We start from the raw sequence: 21,594 nt of genomic DNA on the forward strand, positions 1-21,594 counted from the left end.
GGAGCAGCCTCTGGTAGAGGGAGAAAGGTGGTTTATAGACGGTTCTTCCCGCTGTATAAATGGAAAAAGATATAGTGGGTATGCCATAATAGGAGGAGAAGGATTTGAAGGAGTGGAGGCGGGCAGGTTGCCAGGTAGTTGGTCGGCTCAGTCATGTGAATTGTATGCCTTAATACGGGCGTTAGAATTGTTGGAGGGGAAGGAAGGAACGGTGTACACCGACTCCAAATATGCATTTGGAGTAGTGCACACGTTTGGGTGAATATGGAAAGAAAGGGGGATGATTACAGCAAGAGGAAAGGAGTTGGCACATGAGCAATTAATTGAGAAGGCGCTGGAAGTATTACATTTGCCAGAAATGATAGCGGTGGTCCATGTGGCGGGACACCAAAAGGGGAACTCATTAGAAGCAAGGGGAAATGAAGCGGCAGACGGAGCCGCCAAAAAGGCAGCGACAGAAGGAACAGTGAGGATGTTGTCTTTAATACCATTAAGGGAAGGAGTAGGAAAGATACCTGTATTCTCACAGGAGGAGGAGGATAAAATGAATGAGTTAGGGGCTCGGCGTTCCACTGACGGGAGGTGGTGGACGCCGGATGGGAAACAAATGTTAACCAAAGGATTAACTCGGGATTTGATGACACAACTGCACTCCCAGTCACATTGGGGAGCGCAGGCCCTGTGTGACACACTACTACGGACCTACGCTTGCCGAGGTATCTATACTTTGGCTAAGCAGCCAGTCTCCGGTTGTGTGTTATGTCAGAGGGTTAACAAGAAGGTAATGAGAGCTGTCCCTGGTGGAGGACAACAATTGGCTATAAGACCCTTCCAGAGAATACAGGTAGATTTTACAGAACTTCCAAGAATACAAAGGTGGAAGTACCTCCTAGTAGTTGTAGACCATTTCACCAGGTGGGTGGAAGCATTTCCCACGATAAATGCCACCGCTCAGGCAGTAACCCGGATATTATTAGAACAAATCATTCCCCGATACGGGGTCATCGAATCCATAGATTCCGACCGAGGAACACATTTTGCCTCTAAGGTTCACCTGTTGGTTTGCAGTACCTTGGGAATAAATTGGAAATTGCATACACCCTGGCACCCCCAGAGTTCTGGGCGAGTGGAAAGGATGAATGCAACCCTTAAAACACAGATAACTAAGTTAATGGAGGAAACCAGACTACCCTGGACTAAGTGTTTACCAATTGCATTATTAAGAATACGAACGGCACCCCGTAAAGATATTGCGGTGTCTCCCTACGAAATGTTGTTTGGGCCTATCTTGGAAAGGTAGAGGGCACGCTGACCTTCGAAGGCAGCGATGTGTTCCTGAGGAACTATTTACTGGCAGTGTCTCGTTCCCTTGCAGAATTAAAAATAAAAGGACTGTTGGCACAAAGTCCACCACTCAACTTTCCAATACACGCTATAAAGGCCGGTGACTGGGTACTGATTAAAAGTTGGAAGGAGGAGAAACTGCAGCCCCGGTGGACTGGCCCATACCTGGCATTGCTGACAACGGAGACAGCAGTACGAACAAAAGAAAAAGGGTGGACACATGCGACCCGGGTTAAAGGACCCGTTGACCCGCCATCAGTTCCTGAGAAAGACGATCAGTGGACGGTAAAACCAGGGAATAAGCCCCTGGCATTAACTTTCAGTAAGAAATAAGTGTATGAAACTAACAGCATGAAAGGAGCAGTTGTAGTATTACTAACTATGTATGTAACCATTATAAGAAGTGTTAATAACTGTGATAAGTGCTACCATCCTATCAGATATGGAGGGCGAACAACCAGAGCATTTACCTATCATTCCCATGTAAGTGATGATTGCTACGACCTAAGGACTAGAGCTGTTTGTCAGGACGGAGGGAGGGGGTATTATGTAGTAGAAAATAAGGGACATGTAGGAAGTGTTGGGCACATTACCTGCCCAAAAGGGGAGAAATGGGTCTGCATGACCAAGGGAGGACAGTTAGGCATCCCTTCCCGAGCCAGGGAGGAAACATTAGACAAAATTAAGGAGGTAGTGATAGGGAAGTTAGCAGAAGCAGTAGTCAACAAACCTCCCCCACCTTCCCAGCCTCAACTGCACCAGACTATGTATGATGAAATAAAGCAGCAGATTGAGATCCCCGAAGTGGGGAGAAACCTGTTTGTGGACTTGGCCCTCCGGATAGCCAGAACCCTGAATGTGACTAACTGTTGGGTTTGTGGAGGACCGCCGATGAGCTCATGCTGGCCATGGAGAGGATCTATCATTGAGGTATGGGACCTGATAAAGTGGAATTTGACGGTGGGAAGAGATCAAAGTCCCCAGGAATGGGTCCTGACACACACCCCGGTTGGAACTGAGTGTATCGCCAGGCCCTGGGCAAAGGATGCCATCCTAGTAGGCAGCAGCCCCTGCCAGCGCATCATCACCCAGTGGCCAAATCAATCCCGAGTGTGGTGGCCAGAGGAACCTCAATGGTATCCCACTGTAAAGGATGAAGGAAACTGTACTATCTGGATGAAGACTGATGGAAGCGAATCGACTGGATTATGGAATTGCACCGGAAACAACCCTTACCAGGGAATCCCAGTGTTGCAGGACATATGGGACAATGTTACCTCTAGTGGACCTGCCCCTGAAGGACTGCTATGGATATGCGGAAACAAGGCATACTCGGTATTGCCAGAAAAATGGAGTGGGACTTGTTTAATTGGACTGATACAACCAGGGTTTTTTTTTGTTGACCACTGAGGAGGGGCGGTCGCTAGGAACACCCATCTTTGACGATCTACACCGAACGAAGAGAGGAATGGACATCGGAAAATGGGAAAATGATGAGTGGCCACCTGCAAGAATCATCTCATATTATGGACCAGCCACTTGGGCACAGGACGGATCCTGGGGCTACCGAACCCCAGTGTATATGTTAAATCGGATCATAAGACTACAGGCAGTGCTGGAAGTAATTACTAACCAGACTGCATCTGCACTAGAGATGTTGGCAAAGCAGCAGACACAGATGAGAACAGCGATATACCAAAACCGTTTGGCCTTAGACTACTTACTAGCCGAAGAGGGAGAGTATGCGGAAAATTCAACCTCTCTAATTGCTGCCTAAACATAGATGACAACGGGCAAGCAGTAATGGATATATCAGAAGGAATCAGAAAAATAGCACATGTCCCGGTACAGAGATGGAACACAATCATGGGAGCAGGATGGTGGGATTACATCTTAGGAGGAGCCTGGTGGAAAGCGGTGGGACTGGTGATTTTATGGGCATTAGCTGCATTGATCATTATCCCCTGCTGTATACCATGTCTCAGGGTTCTTATAACTAGAAGTATAAGCCAAATGCAGGCAGTTGTAGTCCCCATGGGGGAGAAAGGGGGCGTCCAGAAGATAATGATAATGAGGCCGAGAGAGGACCCAGAGGAAAGAGAGATAAAAAGAATGTTATTAGCTTTGGAACAGCAGGAAGTCTAGGAATGGGGTTTAATACAGGATGCGTAGCAAAAGAAAAAGGGAGGATTGTGAGGGATAAGATGATTAAACCACCATCATTGCGAGGGGCCGAGTGATTGTAGTCACCGATCTTATGATGGGCCGAGTAGCTGGAATCACCAACCTTGTGATTCAAACAAACAGTCAGACCTTCAGAGCTGTTGATAACATTGTAGAATAACAAGATGAGGTAAGGAATGTAGCTGACAACACAGAAGCTATTCTTTAGGTCAAAGGTAATTAAGTAGGTTAGGCCAACAGATACTGCGCATGCTTAAAAGGATAAATGAATATTAACTTTACGCCCCTCATGACAAAGAACCGAATTTAAATGTACATGCGATGTATGATGTGGGAGGAGAGGGAATGATTGATGACGCGCGGAGGGGAGGGTTGGAAGATTGTGAACCTCGGTACCCTGATTGGAAGGGGTCAGAAGGGGAGGCGTCCGATCAATAAAGACTGTATACTGAATTGTATAAAAATAGACGTTTTTCCTTAGCTCGGTGTGTCTCAACTTGGAGAGGCACCCGATTCTGCAGACTCGCAAATAAAGCATTTCTTGTTTCCACGATTTAGTCTCTGAGTAGTGATTGTGAGCACAAACAATATATCTCACAATACCTATGAGAGAGAAGCGAGTGCTACCAAACATCTGAATTCACTGGGATGGAACCCTTTCCAAGACAGACATGAAGCTCACCGTTTTTACAGACCTGTTTTTACAAAATGTTAAATGGCCAGCTCGACATAGATTACAAAACCTACACCAAACCCAAACCAATTAGGAGCAGACGAGGGCATTCGATCCAATTTGAGATCCCAGCTACCAAGACAGATGTGTTCAGCAAATCATTCTTCCCCCGCACAATTAAAGCATGGAATAGTCTTCACCCTACCATAGTTACCCAACCAGATGCAACTAAATTTAAGGTAGCTCTTTCTTCCCCAAAATCCTTTCTGGATTAAGTCCTCCCTCCACCACCTCTAGTTTAAATTCCATTTGGAATATTTTGGAGGACCAAGAAACCAAGACATAAACTAAAATGGTGAGGATTGTTACAGAGGTGGAAGTAGTAATTTGGGTTGAAGAGTTGCAGATTTGAAGCTCAGCTGAATAATGTAGGATATAGTGACAGTAATACTTTCCTTTATTAAGAATTAATGTCAGAAATGGAGAAGATGTAGCGGGGACTCGCAGGAGTCCAGCCAGAAACTAGTCGGACACGAGTTGTGTGCACTAGACATGTTTATTCTCTCCAATACAGCTCCCTATTCCTCGGAGGCCTTAAATACCAACTCAGGTACCAAGACGCCACCCTGTAGAGCCGATGGTTCGTTGTGCCCTTAGGTTGCCACCAGGTGCCGGCACATGACCCCCCCCCAGAACCAGAGGCACCGAACCGGACAGGACGCCGAACGAGGCAACCCGAACGCGTAGATACAATCCTACGCCCCGGGGGCTTGCTCGGTTCGGAAGAATCTCCGGGAGCCCGGGACGGCGGACGCCTGCGATGGGGCGGTTGGGCCACATGGACTGGCTCGCTCAGGTCCAAGTGGGCCGGTTTCAAACGAGCCACAGACACAGTTTCACGCCGGCCTCCCACGTCCAAATCAAATGTAGTAGGCCCGTGCCGCAGCATGCGAAAGGGACCTTCATACGGGCGCTGCAAGGGCGACCTGTGGGAGTCACGGCAAAGAAAAACGTACGGGCAGCCCATCAGTGGCAGTGGCACATGGGAAGGGGCCACTCCATGATGCGACGTTGCGATGGGAGACAGGGCGCCGACTCTCTCCCGCAAGCGGAAATACAGAGGTGGGGGCGCTGCAAGCTGGCAGCCATGCCAGCAGTGTGTCGGTTTTTCCTACTTTTTTTGTTTTTTTTAGTGTGTTTAAATGTGTGTTTTTGATGATCCTCTGTGTGTCTTGTGTGGGGGGTGGTGTGGAGGGGTAAGGGGGAAACCGCTTCGGTCGCCTTCTCCACGGAGAGGCGACTTTTCCCACGTCACCTCCCACGTGGCCAAACAGCAAGGATCGGTGTGGCCTTTCCTGGAGACGTGCCCGGGGCTTCAGTAGCGGGCGCAGCGTGGTCTTTCGTCGCGGAGCGGGCGAGCCCTCGCTGGGGGTCGCCGGAGGGGAGCTCTCCGTTCACTGGCCCGCGGCAGCCTGAAGCCGCGGTCTACGGAGCACCAGGTGGCGCGGTGTCCGCAGCCTGGGATCCCGAGAGGAGAAGAGCTCCGACCGCCGGCCCGCGGCCAACTTCTACTGCGGGCGCAGCGGGGACTTACCATCAGGAGCGGGGTCTGTTTTTGTGTGTTCTTTTTCATTGTACCGCTGCTGGCAAATTCCTTTCACTTGCACTTTATGTGCAAGTGCCGAATAAAACTGATTGATTGATTGATCAGCACCGATGACGGGTGTTCCTGGGATCCATCAGCAGCAGGGACAAACTCCCCGGGGACGGTGAGGGGAGCACCATACGCCAACTCCGCTGAGGATGATGACAGATCCTCCTTGGTGGCCGTCTGAATCCCCAACAGGACCCATCGCAACTCGTCCATCCACCCAGGGACCGTGAGCCTTCAGGGCGTTTTTCAGACAGTGGTGGAACCGCTCCACCAACCCATTTGACTGGGGATGGTACGCTGTCGCGCGGTGGAGCTGCGTCCCCAACAGGCAGGCCATGGCAGACCACAGTTCAGACATGAACTGGGCGCCCCGGTCGGACGTGATGTGAAGTGGAACCCCAAAGCGGGCAATCCAAGTTGCCACGAGGGCACGACTGAGTTGAAGTGTCCGTGAGCGGGATGCCCTCTGGCCACCGCGTAAAACGGTCCACCACCGTAAGCAGGTGTGGAACACCCTGGGACGGAGGCAGCGTCCCCACGATGTCCACATGTAGGCACTGCAAAGTCTTGAACGGGCGCCCGGACGTGTCGATGCACCTTTGATGTCTGGCACGGGATGCACGCCCGGGCCCAGCGAGCGACCTGCTTCCGAAGTCAGTGCCAAATAAACCTTGCGGCCACCATAGCGACCTTGGCCCGGATGGATGGGTGGGCCAGCCCATGGATCACCTCAAACACGCGACGGCGCCAGGCCACCGGAACGATAGGCCTCGGCTGACCCGTGGATATGTCACAGAGGATGGAACCCGAGGGACCCAACGGCACGTCCTCAAGCACCAAGCCTGAGACAAAGAGAGAGCTAGATAGGGCTCTTAAAAATAGTGGAGTCAGGGGATATGGGGAGAAGGCAGGAACGGGGTACTGATTTGGGATGATCAGCCATGATCACATTGAATGGCGGTGCTGGTTCGAAGGGCCAAATGGCCTACTCCTGCACCAATTGTCTATTGTCTAAGCCAGAGATCACGGTGCGGTATGCCGGCATCTCATCGTCCGACAGCTGGGCCGCCGCCAAGGCGGAGTAATCTATCCCCGAGGCCGAGTTAAGCACGGCTGCAATTTCCGGATGGGACAAAGCATCTGCCACGAGGTTGCATTTCCCGGTGATGTGTCGGACGTCCGTTGTATACTCTGAAATAGCCGCCAGCTAGTGCTGCTGACTAGCGGACCAAGGATTCGAAACCTTCACCAAAGCAAACGTGAGGGGCTTGTGGTCCGTGAAGGCTACTAATGAATGGCCCTCGAGGAAGTACCGGAAGTGCCGCACTGCGAGGTGTAAGGCGAGCAACTCCCGGTCGAAAGTGCTGTAGTGCTGCTCCGCGGCGCTCAGGTGATGGCTAAAGAAGGCGAGAGGCCGCCAACGGCCGTTAACCGACTGTTCCAAAACGCCACCGACCGCAGAGTCCGAGGCATCCACAGTAAGCCTCCTTCGCCCCTTCAAACGCCGCCACGGCAACAGCGTCCCACCGTTTCTCCCGTTGCTTGTCCGTCAGCAACTGGAAAATCGACCGCAAAAGTTTGGCAGCCGCCGGAACGAACCGGTGGAAGAATGTGACCATCCCTACAAACTCCCGGAGGCCACGTACAGTAGCAGGCCGCGGGAACTGGCGGATTACCTCAACCCTGTCCGGCAAAGGCACTGCTCCATGTCGTGTCACCCGATGCCCAGGAAGTTGATGGCGCGAAGGCCGAATTGGCACTTGCCCAGGTTAATTACGATGCCATGGTCACTGAGGAGCTGGAAGAGTAGACGCATGCTGGCGCAGTGTTCCTCTCGCAAGCGACTTGCCATGAAGATGTCGTCCAAGAGAACAAACAGGAAATCGAGCCCGTGGTGAATCTCTGGAATTCTCTGCCACAGAAGGTAGTTGAGGTCAGTTCATTGGCTATATTTAAGAGGGGGTTAGATGTGGCCCTTGTGGCTAAAGGGATCAGGGGGTATGGAGAGAAGGCAGGTACAGGATACTGAGTTGGATGATCAGCCATGATCATATTGAATGGTGGTGCAGGCTAGAAGGGCCGAATGGCCTACTCCTGCACTTAATTTCTATGTTTCCCTCTCATCACCCCTCTCCCTCTCCCACCCATCACTCTCTCCCCCACCCCCCTTCCCTCTCTACCCCACCCCCTTCCCTCTCTCCCCCCGCCCCCTTCCCCTACCCCTCTGTCCCTCTTCCACCAGTCCCTCTACCCCTCCCTCCACCACCCCCTTACCCCTACCCCTCTGTCCCTCTTTCACCACTCCCCCTACCCCTCCCTCCCCACTCTTCCACTTCTATCCCCTTACCCGACGCCTCTCCCTCCCCCACCCCTCTCTTCCACTCCCTTCCCCTCTCCCCCACCCCTTCCCCTCTGTCCCTCTTCCAACCACTCCCCCGTCCCTCTTCTACCACTCCCGCTACCCCTTTATCCCTCCCTCCCCACTCTTCCACTTCTCTCCCCCTTCCCCTCCACTCTCCCTCCCCACTCTTTCCCCTCTCTCCCCCACCCCTCTCCCCCTCCCTCCCTTCTCCCCATCTTCCCCATCCCCCCTCCCCCACATCTCTCTCCCCATCTCTCACCCCCTACCCCGCTCTCCTTTCCCTCCCAAATCTATCCCATTTCCTCCTCCTCTTCTCCCCTCCCCCCCCTCTTCTCACCCCCCCCCCCCCCCCGCAAACGCCGTTGGGGAAACAGACCCAACGGGTCTGCACTTGGTCTAGTTACATATAAAACTATGCATATATAAATAGAACTTAGTTAGATCAATGGATTGAATGTATTGTTGCCACATTTGCCTCTCTCCTATTTCTTATGCTCCTATAATCTCATGGAAACTATCAGATAGGCCAAGAGGCAGAGAAGGTAATAGAAAAGGGAGCACAGCTGCCATTGTGAATTACAGGTATACATGTGGAAGTAGATCCCATGTATCAGAATGATACTGCCAATATAAATGTAAAAGAGTCTGGCCTCTTCTACAGACCTGAATCATGGGAAAGATTCTGGAGACGAATAATCTGAACAATTCCATTCAGCTTGATAAGAGTGGACTAATAATGCACCATTATCATAATCAAAGAGAATGTCTCATGTTGATGAACTTCTCTAAATTTTCATCATATCCATTTTCATTACAAAATTTTAATGTGTCTACATAATACAATTTACAATGCAGAGATCGGCTCTGTTTTCCATACATTATATAATACACAAGACATTCTTGTTCATGAGAAATAACTGACAGATGTATTTGATATAGTGCACCCCATCTCCAGAACATTCACTCCGTGCTCTCCTCGATTAATGCCTATTGGTTTTCTAGATAAAAGCTGTTGGAAGCATGTAGCCCATGGTAATCCTCGCACATACATGCAATATAAAGTAATGTAATTCCCATTAATCATTCAAAAAATGATTTTCACTTTAAACTATCTTACACATCTAACCCAAAATGAGCCTCAATTATATGTTAATTTGTAGTGCCATCTAGTGTAGAAACATTACAAGCTTTGCATCTCACATAACCCCAAGGTTTTCTTTCTCAATAAAATAAAGTTTACCACCACAAAAATGTTACAAAATTGAAACAGTCAATAATTGAATTAGAAGCCTACATCTGTGCAATTAAAAAAAAATTAAAAAGCGATTGCATAAGTTATCTGAAGGTATATATTTTTTTTCTGCACTTCAGTTGAAAGCAATCAATCCACTTAATATTTTCATGTGTCTGTAGAAATTACCACAAACAGGCCATTTGCCCCATCTAATCACTGTTGCCATTTATCTTCCATGCAAGCAATTAGTTCACTCAGTCTGTATCTGCCTTTTCAATCTAAACTTGAGCATTAACATTTCATCGACCTAAAGTACTATTCAGTATTAAATTCCATTTCCTTCCAATTCCATATAAAGATTCTTGTTTCCTTTTTTATCAAAATCACCTTTACCCCCGTGGGTCCCGATACTAAGTCTCCCGTATCATGAAACTGCCAGTTTCTAACTCAACCACATCATTATCCAATACTGCCCTGGTGTCTATAGTGTTTTTCAAGAATACAAATACAAAGTATCCCTCAAATTCACTAAAATAGATTTATTTTGTTTAGAATAAGTTGAACTAAACCAAGGTAGATCTACTGTTTTCATTTATTTGATTGTATATTCATCAGATAAAATCAGCATTTTAGAGTTTCCAAAATAGTAAAATTCAAGCAACATTATTTGATACAGGAACATATTTCCAATGTTTAAGGAGGACTTTAACAAACATGAAAGTTGTCAGGTTCAGTTCTAAACATATTGTAACTGGCATTGAATTACACATTGCATTTCCTCAGCACAATTTCATTTTCAGCAGGAATGAATGGAATTGTTACAGCTCCTACAATGAACTGCAGGGAGCAGCAAGCAGCTAGAAACCCTTAGTAATACTTAATTGTGCCTTAGTTCTCTTTATTCATCACTTCTTACCAATGTTAAAATGTACGTGACCCAGTTAAAACGTGGAGAACTTCACTCAGCCCACCCTATTAAATTTAAATGGTCAAACATTACTGGGATTGCAACTCTGGTCAATTACATGACAATGCACACAAATAAGATGCTCATTTTCAATATGCTACGTAATATTTACAAAATCAACTGATTCAATTGTTTCTACTGATATAAATACATAACATATAGCTTACCTTTTTCTTCCTTCTTCATTTCAGAGTCAGATCTTTTTTCTGGAAGATTACAAAAATAATTTCATTGATTAAGTGAAGTGGCTAAAAAGTTTCATTAATATAGATTGCTGTATAAATGTTCTTTTCCTTAAATGTATAAAAACAATCAAGGCAGCATTTCAAGTACCACCTTTTAGAATTAAGAACCAATGAGATATATGGCATGCATGACAATGGGTTTACTTTTCAATAAAGGAGTAGGGTTAACATAATTGTACAAAGCAGGCTTCTCCCTTTTGTAGGTATTACATGCTCACCAAAGTCAGTAATGCAGCCCAGCTCACCATTTCAGCACCAACTATCCAGCACCCATTTACACATAGCCCATTTTATTCACCATCAGTTTACTTAAATTCTACCACTCACCTACACAACAGATGTAATTTACCAAATAACTTGCATACCTTTGGGATGGGGGAGCACTCAGTGAAAACTAAAATGTTCACAGGGACAAACGCAAACTTCACAGACAGCACTGGGTCACGATTTAACCCATGTCACTGAAGCTGTGAAGCAGAAGCTCTTTTAGATGCACTACTGAAACTAGATTACACCATATTTACTAGTAATGACCAAAATGAAGGAAGGATAATGCTTCCTGAGGTTTAGCATATAAGCTTCCTGAGGTTTGGCATACAAGGGTTATTGAGTGCATCGCTTCCTTGCCATTCCCAAAAAGAGCAGCGATGGTTCAGGAGTCTGGGTGGCACAAGGTTTGCATTCACACACGTTTTCTGTCCCACAACATCCAAGTAATTGTGGAACTGGATAACCATGACATAGGTAACAACAAATAATTAACAAAGTAATCACTTAACAAAATAAACTTAATTTTTTTTATTTGAGTACTGATTGACTAAATGACACCCTCGCGCCTTTACAGCATTACAATAAATCAACCACAGCACCATGAGAACCAAGATCCTTGGATGTCTAAATTTGTTGCTCAGGTATAAGATTTGCTTATTCAATGAAGTTTTAACAATGATCTTTCCCAAAGTTTTTAAAAGGTAAATGTCAGCATTATATAAAAAAACAATTTTGCAAACAAGGCATTGTAGAAATCTGTTGAAAGAGGTACGTTCCTGAAGCAAAAGTTTCACACCCTTTTTTTTGCTGTGGACTACTTCACGAGAGATTGGTTTTCATCTTCCCCCTCCTACATTCATATTTAATGATATGTTTTCTAGGTGCTTCCCACTTCTTAATTTACACCTTACCGTCTTCAACCCATCCCAATAGTTTGAAAGCCCAGGTTTATATTGGTTTCTTTATTGCAGGCAGCAATAAAGCCAAACTTCCATTCTTGGCTGTAGCCAAAAATACTGAAGGAAGTCAACAGGTCAGGTATAATTTGTGGAGGCAAACGTATGGTCAAGGTTTCTGATCGAAACACTGTGCTGGGACCAGCGTCACCTTGACCTAGGTGTCCTCATGCAGAGTTGCAACCTTAAACATTAATCATCCCTTTATCTCTACAGCTGCTGTTAGACACACTTCCTTCGTCCAGCAGTTTGTTTTTTTTGCTCTAGATTCCAGCATGTGCAGGTATTACCATTCCTAATTCTTTTTTCCAAATCAGTGAAACGTTAAAATATGTAGCTTTTGATACAGAGCATAACCACTGTATCTACATGAAAAAAACTACAACTCGCAGAGGTAATTCTAGAAAATTTTATTGTTAAAAAGTGACATATCCAAAGAAACATTACATTGAATAGATTTGCACCTACACTTTAGGTAACAGACTAAAAATTACACCAATTGCAAATGCCAAGTATTTCTTTATGCTAGCGCGATTTTTGGCAACAAATTACAACAGCTAGCTTAAAGTCAGTTAGTGCCCATGTAAACTTTTGACTATCAAGTCATTTTTAAGAGAACCAAGTTCCTTGGCCAACATGAAAATACAATAGGATATTAAAAACAACTTTGCTAATGAAGCAATCAGCAATGTTTTGCATTTAAATCTTTTATTACTTGCCACCGCTTCTTAACAAATATCCTACCCTTGCACCAATTATGGCTTTTTAAAATTTAATACATTTCCTTTAATAAAAAATAAGTACCATACACCATTAAGTATTGTCCATTTTCAGCCATAAGGCTAACTAAATAACATATATAGAAAAAACAACATTACACAGCTGGTAAGTTTTATTGCTAAACCTGACCAATTTTCATAATATGAAATTTAGTCAAAAAAGTCCATAATATTTCTAAAAAGTGTTACAGTTGAAATCTCCCTGCCATTTGCAACCACATTTCACAGATACAGTACTAAATCAACTAGTCTGATTAAATACTCTTCGCACTGAAGCCCTGCAAGGATAACTTTGTCTTTCCAAACAATAGCTGTAAGCAACACTCAAGCCAAATGTGCCCTCAAATATAAAAAAATCTATTCCAATCATTTCCTACAAAAGTTAAAACCTCTCCTGTCAAATGGTTGCAATTTGTTCAAATAGCGTTTTCAAATTTTACTACATTATAGTCACCGCAGTCCACTCCAATAGTTTATTAAAATAATTCACATTTATAGATTGCTCTTTCATTTTAATGTATATATTATCTTTGTGTAACAATTCCACATTAGTATAAGAGCAGACTTTGTTTGAGACAATACAGACTGATTGGTAACAAATCTCACTGAATATCAACCACTCCCAATATTAGTATCACATGATTGAGTTGACACAGCCAGAATCTTTGCAAAATAGAATTTATAAAAGCACACAACTACAAAAAAACTGTTAATTTCTTTTAAAAAACACACGTACATACAACTCAAAAATACCATGTACTGTCTGAAAAATATTCCACATATCCTTAGTGTGTTCCATCACATTATCTTCCGTCAAAGATCTCACACTAATAGTGGCTGTTTTAAGAACAAAAATAAAATTAAGTGGAATGTAGAGTGGCCTGGTCCAAATGATTTTGAAGTCTTTGTGATGAGTTAAAGATCTGCAAAACAACACAAATTGTTAATTAAAAGTCCTGACAGTCAGTGGTAGAACTGGCTGATAATTATAATTCATCTGCACCTTTAGGTAATTCTTCATTTTGTTGTGAATTCTGCAAAACGCTTTGTAGTCTTAAATTCTCAGTGATCAATTTCTCTTGCGCTTTATTATTGAAAATTACTGCACAATTTTTCTCTTCAAATGTACACAATATCTACAGATACCCTATTTAGTGCTGCCTTGCAGTGTACTAATCCATTTCAGAAATCTTGGTGACTTGAGTCCACACGCTAACAAGTACTTCAAAAGAGACCCATTCAGACTGCATGTTGCTGTGCGAGGAACATGACACTGACAGCTATGAAACGATGATCTTATCCTTGCAGAGCTTGGATGTTAAGTGAATGACCAAGGCAATGTGCAATGTTTGCCTCAATAAGTTCAACTATGGTCCCTAGTTGTTGAGCTTGTTAACGTATGGAAGTATCAAGGCTGGGGAGAGCTGTGCAGCCAAGAAAAGAGGTAGACAGAAAATTCCATACCAGGTAATGGGAGATCAAAGAGACTGTACGAGGCCAGAATCTGACACGATATGAAGCAGCCACTGCCAGTCATCATCAATACCAAGTTCTTAATATAATTTGGTGGCTTATCCATACCAGGCCATGTGATGATGAATCAGCAGGGGCATGCAGGTATGGTTAAGCCAGCAAAGTAATGTGCAGTGGCACCTACTGGGGCTGGTGATGGAAGGGACATGGTTTGCGATGTGGTCACTCAGCCCTCAGATGTGAGGCTCAAGGCTGCAAGTTTGGAACGTTTGGTATTGATGATCAATCAGCCTTTTGCACTTGCTCTGCCATTTCACTGTACCAATTGGTACATGTGACAAATAAATGTATCTTGTATCATTCCAGAAGATTACAAACGATCTTTTAACTCAGCTCTATTACATATCCTTTGACTCTCTTATAATTTAGCTTTTTTTTAATTTTTAAGATGCTTACAAGTAGACTTCAGCCATAAAGGATCTCAACAAATCTTCACAGTTAACTGAAGTCTTTTACCTGATTGACCACTCCCCTGCATTAACTCTGGTAAAAAAAAGACAAAAAAATGCTGGAATTATTTAGTGTTAGGCAGCATCTGTGGAGAACATGGATAGGTGACATTTCAGTTCCGGGTCCTTCCATCTCAAGAAGGGTCGCGACTCAAAATGTCATCTAACCACATTCTCAGGTAGCTGCCTGATCCACTGTGTTACTCCAGCACTTTGTGTCTTTTTTTTGCAAATCAGCATCTGCAGCTCCTTGTGTCTCTCTCATAATTATGGTGAAGACTGATGCTAATGAACATTTATGAACATTTCAAGCTGAAAGGATTCATACGGACACATTAAACATAACTTTGTTTTTAATCGATAAATTTACATTTTTGTTTGGATATGATTTTTAAATACTCACGATACACAACAAAGCACAATTCTATGACAGTTACACAGTTGCTTCCTCACAACTACAGCAGCACTTGGGGGGGAAATATTTGGTTTCACTCTTGCTGCTGTCCTCAATCTATGCTCATGTTTTATCAAAGCATTCTCTGAATATAGCAGTAACACATCTACATTTTTTATGAGGTGATGTCTTAATGCCCAGGTAATCCTACAGGACTAAATGCAATGAAAAGGAAATCTGCCATTATGCACTAATCTCTCCTTTGTATCCTATAATATTCCCTTGTCAGATATCCACTATGCATTTGATGATAGATCTGAAATTGTGCCAGGTGTATATGCAGTATAATGACAAACACCATGAATCAAAATACTGAAAATATACATAAAAGTAACTGATTGCTCACGGAACTACAGTTAAACTTTTAATGATGTTAGAAATTAACAAGGAGGTGAGGCACATCTTTCCATTCCCCACTCTGAACCACTTTCCATAGATTCTAATCCATCCACAACTTCTTGGTTCTGTTTATTCAACCCACCCCTGGCACTTTTCAGAAGAACTGCAGGAGATGCAACATCTGTCCCTATACCACCACCCTCACATCCATCCAGTCCAGACCATAACAGTCCTTCCGGGTGAGACAGAGGTTTGTATGCACCTCTTCCGACCTACTGCATTCAGTGTTCCTGATGACCACCATTATATGGCCAACCGTTTTGCATCAATTGTGTCTGTCCATCATAGACTGCCAGTAGCTAGCCATTTAATGTTTCCGTAAGGAAACCCCCTTCTATTTCACATTAATGTCAATTTTCATGTTTATTGTTCTATGGCATCAAAAGAAAAAAATGTTCTTCTCAGGACTGAGGAAGAATACCAGAGCAACATTAACTAAAGTGGAATTATATTTAAAGAGGGATACTAAGTAGAGAGCAAGTATTAAGTTATGAAGCACAGTGCAGATAATACCTGTGTTACGGCCTTTCAGGTAACAAAGATTTGTCCTTAAAGAATTAACAAATTATTCCACAAAAATTTGGGACATGAAACAAAATTCTCTCTTGCGATATTTTGAGTAGTTAACTAAATAAGTAAGTAAGGACATCTTTAGTTGCAACTTGATGCATGCGCAAATAACACACCATCACGTCACGGAACATCGTGATACAAATTGTTTTCTTAGAATGCAGCTCCCTGCATAATGCTGGGGTCGACTGTACCCATCAATACATTTGCATTCCACAGCCAAACAACTTGTTCAACTTTTAAATTGTACAAGACCAAATGGGACCCGTTGGGTGCCATTCCCTCAACGGGTTGCAGGGGGGGGGGGGGGGGGGGGGCGGCCTGCAGCATCGGGCACACATTAATCACCCCCCACACACACACACAAACCACCCCCCTTGATAATAAATTAATATTATTCATTCACTCTTTTTACCGAATCCCCACCCTATCCACTCAAGCATAGCCCCCAACTTGCAGGCGTGTCCAGAGAGGGAGAGGGAGGAGGGGAGTGTAGAGAGAGAGGGCAGAGAGAGAGGGGGCTGAGACAGAGAGGGGCAGAGACAGAGGGGCAGACAGAGAGGGGCACAGAGAGAGAGAGAGAGGGGGGGGGATGAAGAAGAGAGGAGGGGGAGAGAGGAGGGGGTGGAGATGGAGGGAGAGAGGAGAGAGGCTGGGGAGGGGAGAGGCTGGGGAGGGGAGAGAGGAGGAGGGGGGAGAGCAGGGGGCAGAGGAGGGGGGGAGAGAAGGAGGGGGAGATGAGGAGGAGGGGGGAAGAGGAGGGGGGAAGAGGAGGGGGGAAGAGGAGGGGGGAAGAGGAGGATGGGGGAGGAGGGGGGGAGAGGAGAAGGGGAGGAGAGGAGGAGGGGGGAGAGGAGGATGGGAGCGGGGAGCGGGGCGGGCGGTTGGGCAGCGGTCGTCAACCAAAGGCCTGCGAATTCGGTGGCTTCAATCCAGAGCCGAACTTTTTTCTGCGTCTTTTGAATAACGGGGGGGGGGGGGCAGACAGAGAGAGGGGGTGGAGTGGAGGGAGAGGGTGGGTGGAGAAGAGAGGAGGGAGAGAGGAGGGGGTGGAGAGGGTGGGAAGAGGAGGGGAGAGAGAAAGGGGGAGAGAGAGAGGGGGGAGAGAGAGGGGGAGAGGCTGGGGAGGGGAGAGGCTGGGAAGGGGAGAGGAGAGGAAGGGGGAAGGGGGGAAAGCCGGCAGTGAGCGCAAGGGGGAGAGCAGGGGGAGAGGGGAGGAGGGGGGAGAGGAGGAGCGAGGGAGAGGAGGGGGGGAGAGGAGGAGGGGGAGAGGAGAAGGGGAGAGGAGAAGGGGAGAGGAGGAGGGGAGAGGAGGAGGGGGGAGGAGGAGGGGGGAGAGGAGGAGGGGGGAGAGGAGGTGGAGAGGAGGAGGGGGGAGAGGCGGAGGGGGAGAGGAGAAGGGGGGAGAGGAGGAGGAGGGAGGAGAGGAGGAGGAGGGGGAGAGGAGGAGGAGGGGGAGAGGAGGAGGGGGGAGAGGAGAAGGGGAGAGGAGGAGGGGGGAGAGGAGGAGGAGGGAGGAGAGGAGGGGGAAGAGGAGGATGGGGGAGAGGAAGAGGGGAGTGGGGCGGGTGGCCGGGCAGCGGCAGTCAACCAAAGGTCTGCGAGTTAGGCGGCTTCAATCCAGAGCCCAACTTCTTTCTGAGTCTTTTGAATAACGGGGAGGAGGGAGTGGTTGAGGGGGTGACGCCCCTTGAGGTCAGGAGTACAAGCTGACGAGTGTGCCAGTGCCTCGCGACTGAGGTCAAGTGACCTTCTAGAGGTTTCTGTTAGTTATTTATCCACGGAAAAAATGTCTACCGGAATATGTAAAAATGTTACCGTTACTGCGGTATTTTCTCGCGAAGATGTGATTATACACAAACAAATAAACATACACATCCAAGATCAGACTTTTAATAGGTATATGATGCGCAAATCTGCAGCAGAAACATGATGACTTCTCAGGGGAAAAACAGTTTCCTTTAGCTCAAGTAACTATTCCATGTTTGTTATCATGTCAACCCGACTAGCTACTTCCCTTTCGTTACCCTTCTACACATTTCCATTTCAGACTGTGGACAGATGAGTGGAATGTGGACAGATGAGTGTCATTATATCCATATGCAATAAGATTTACTTTACTGAACAAGCCAGTTTCCCACAACATCTTGGCCCCTTCACCCTGACGCATTGATCAAGAAAGCACATTGGCATATTTACTGTCTCATGCGTCAGAGAAGATTCAGCATGTCTACAAGGATTCTCTGATAGACTCGGCTACTGGATAGACTCGGCTTGTACTCGCTAGAATTTAGAAGATTGAGGGGGGATCTTATAGAAACTTACAAAATTCTTAAGGGGTTGGACAGGCTTTATGCAGGAAGATTGTTCCCGATGTTGGGGAAGTCCAGAACAAGGGGTCACAGTTTAAGGATAAGGGGGATGTCTTTTAGGACCGAGATGAGAAAAACTTTTTTCACACAGAGAGTGGTGAATCTCTGGAATTCTCTGCCACAGAAGGTAGTTGAGGCCAGTTCATTGGCTATAATTAAGAGGGAGTTAGATGTGGCCCTTGTGGCTGAAGGGATCAGGGGGTATGGAGAGAAGGCAGGTACGGGTGGGATACTGAGTTGGATGATCAGCCATGATCATATTGAATGGCGGTGCAGGCTCGAAGGGCCGAATGGCCTACTCCTGCACCTATTTTCTATGTCTATGTTATACAGATGTACCACAGAAAGTATTCTGATAGGATGGATCTCAGTCTGGTATGGCAACTGCTCTGCTCTTGACCACCTGAATCTGCAGAGAACAGTGTACGCAACCCAGTCCATTACAGGCCATTGCATTCTTCAAATCAGTCCACCTTCATGATACATGGCATCAAGAAGATTGGAAGCATTGTCAAGGATGTCACCCTTACACCCTGAAAAATGTAAGTTATAGGAGCTTGAAAGCTCAGACATCAGACTTGTAGTCGTAGAGCTATACTGCATGGAAACAGTCCCTTCGGTCCACCTTGTCCATGCCGAACAAGTTGGCTGGTCCCATTTGCCCGAATTTAGCCCACAGCCTCTAAACCCATCCCAACCATATATGGATCCAAATAACTTATGCAACTCAATTGTATCTGCTTCTATAGCTTCCTCTGACAGCTCATTCAGGGACGCAAGTGCGGAAATCGTTATCAAAACATGGGGGGGGGGGGGGGGGGGACACAATTTGGGGGGTCACCATTTCTTGGTGGCCGCGCGCATGCGTGCACACACACACGTGAGGCTTTGGAGGCTTCAGCCGTGGGCCTTATGGACGGTAACATCGGGAGCTGACCTGGTTGGCAACCGACTCCAAACTCCAGCAAGTCCACCCCGAATCGTGGGGCTTGAATCGGCCCTTTCAGGGGGCCTTTCATCGACCGATGCGTCTTAAAATAGGGCGGCGGGGGCTTCAACATCGGGAGCCTCGATCGCCTCGATGCAGCAGTTTGATTTTAAGCCGCGCCGGGCGATGAAAGGCTCCGCGAACGGGCCGATTCAGCCCTTAGAAAGAGTCTGATACCCGCTAGAATCTTTCAAAAGCTACAATGTGTTAGATAACATTTAAACAAATAAACTGAAGCAAATAAAGACAAACAGAAGTACCAACCTTGGAGGGGGGAGAGAGAGAGAGAGATGGGAAAAAAATACTAAATAACGTGAGTGACCGTGTGAATGGGGGACTTACTTGCAAGCCAGCCAGGAAACCCGTTCGACAGGACCAATTTAAATCCAATACCCGTTTAAATCTTTCCCATCCACCAATACATCCAATTAGTTCAAATGGTAATTGTACCCACATCAGACAGCATAAAGACATTATCTGTGAATACCTTCAGTCAAAGATCCTATAGCAAGCAAGATAGATCACTCATAGAAACATAGAAAATAGGTGCAGGAGAAGGCCATTCGGCCCATCGAGCCTGCACCGCCATTCAATATGATCATGGCTGATCATCCAACTCAGTATCCTGTACCTGCCTTCTCTCCATGCCCCGATACCTTTAGCCACAAGGGCCACATCTAACTCCCTCTTAAATATAGCCAATGAACTGGCCTCAACTACCTTCTGTGGCAGAGAATTCCAGATTCACCACTATCTGTGTGAAAAATGTTTTTCTCATCTCGGTCCAAAAAGATTTCCCCCTTATCCTTAAACTGTGACCCCTTGTTCTGGACTTCCCCAACATCGGGAACAATCTTCCTGCATCTAGCCTGTCCAACCCCTTAAGAATTTTGTAAGTTCCTATAAGATCCCCCATCAATCTTCTAAATTCTAGCGAGTACAAGCCGAGTCTATCCAGTCTTTCTTCATATGAAAGTCCTGACATCCCAGTAATCAGTCTGGTGAACCTTCTCTGTACTCCCTCTCGACGAAAAAGACGTAGTACGGTCATGGGCAGATTCATGGGTAATTATCCGCCCCATTTCCGTAATCGGCTTCCGTCTCGGCACCAAAGATCCCATAGGATACTAGTGCGGAGACGGGAGACGGAAGCCGGTTACGGAAACATCCTCGTAAAAATAAGTTATTTGGGAAAAATCTTCTCCTCATTTTCAGAATTATAATTTATTAACACAAACTGTCCCCCCGCAACGTTGATTACACTGCGAGTCGGGTCGGGTTACTGAAATGGATGAAAAAAAGGCCCACGTTCCGCTCCGTTGCGTACGATACGTCAGCCCATTGCATTTAGAAGGAGTGATCTATCTTGTTTGCTATAGGATCTTTGCCTTCAGTATTGCTTGAAGGTCAAAACACAATTTGCAACACATCGTGTTAATACGATGTTAATGGAGACATTTAACAAGTGCTTAATTGTGACACCCCCACTGTCTAGTGGAAAGTGGAGATTTTAATAGATTTCTTTCACCGATTTTCAAAATCCAGATTACAAAACATGGGGGGGGGGGGGGGGGGGTGGGAATTGTCCCACATCTCTAAAAAAAATGGGAGGGTCATGCCACTCCCGTTCCCCCCCCCCCCTGGGATTTCCGCCCATGCAGGTACGGAATACCTACTGAGTGAAAAAGTTGCCCCTGAGGCCACTTTATTATCGCTCCCTTGTCACCGTAAGTCTATACCATCTACTTTTGGAATTCTCTACTTTGGGAAAAGTCAGTGAGTGTTCACTTTTTCAATGTCACGTGATCTTGTCCACCTCAATAAAGGTAATCTTTCAGCCTCCTATGCTCCAAAGAAAGAAGTTTCATCCAATTTAACCTCCTTTTACAAGCCTGCAAAGCCTGGTAACATCCTGGTGAATCTCTTCTGCACTCTTTTTAACTTAATGTCATCCTTCCTACAGCTGGGTGACCAGAACTGAACAGTGCTAGAGTACTTGGAATATTGCCACACCAAGTACTTGTGCAGTCTCACCAATGACTTGCGCAGCTGCACCAAGTTGTGCCATCTTTTGTACCACAAACTTTGCCCCATGAAGGCAAGAGTGCCAAAGGCTTTCTTCACCACAATCCATCTGATTTGCTACTTTTAGGGATCCATG

General features: G+C 46.0%; 1 protein-coding gene across 1 annotated transcript in view; it reads right to left on the reverse strand.

The window, feature by feature from the left end:
• The window catches only part of asph (aspartate beta-hydroxylase), a 223,095-nt gene that overhangs the window by 54,259 nt on the left and 147,242 nt on the right, over positions 1-21,594 (reverse strand). The window contains exon 25 of the mRNA XM_033020394.1: positions 10,586-10,624. Within this exon, the coding sequence (XP_032876285.1) occupies positions 10,586-10,624 (39 nt within the window). The remainder of the gene's footprint in view (positions 1-10,585; positions 10,625-21,594) is intronic.

The sequence above is a fragment of the Amblyraja radiata genome, chromosome 4 (genome assembly GCF_010909765.2).
Source record: "Amblyraja radiata isolate CabotCenter1 chromosome 4, sAmbRad1.1.pri, whole genome shotgun sequence".
NCBI classification, from domain to species: domain Eukaryota; kingdom Metazoa; phylum Chordata; class Chondrichthyes; order Rajiformes; family Rajidae; genus Amblyraja; species Amblyraja radiata.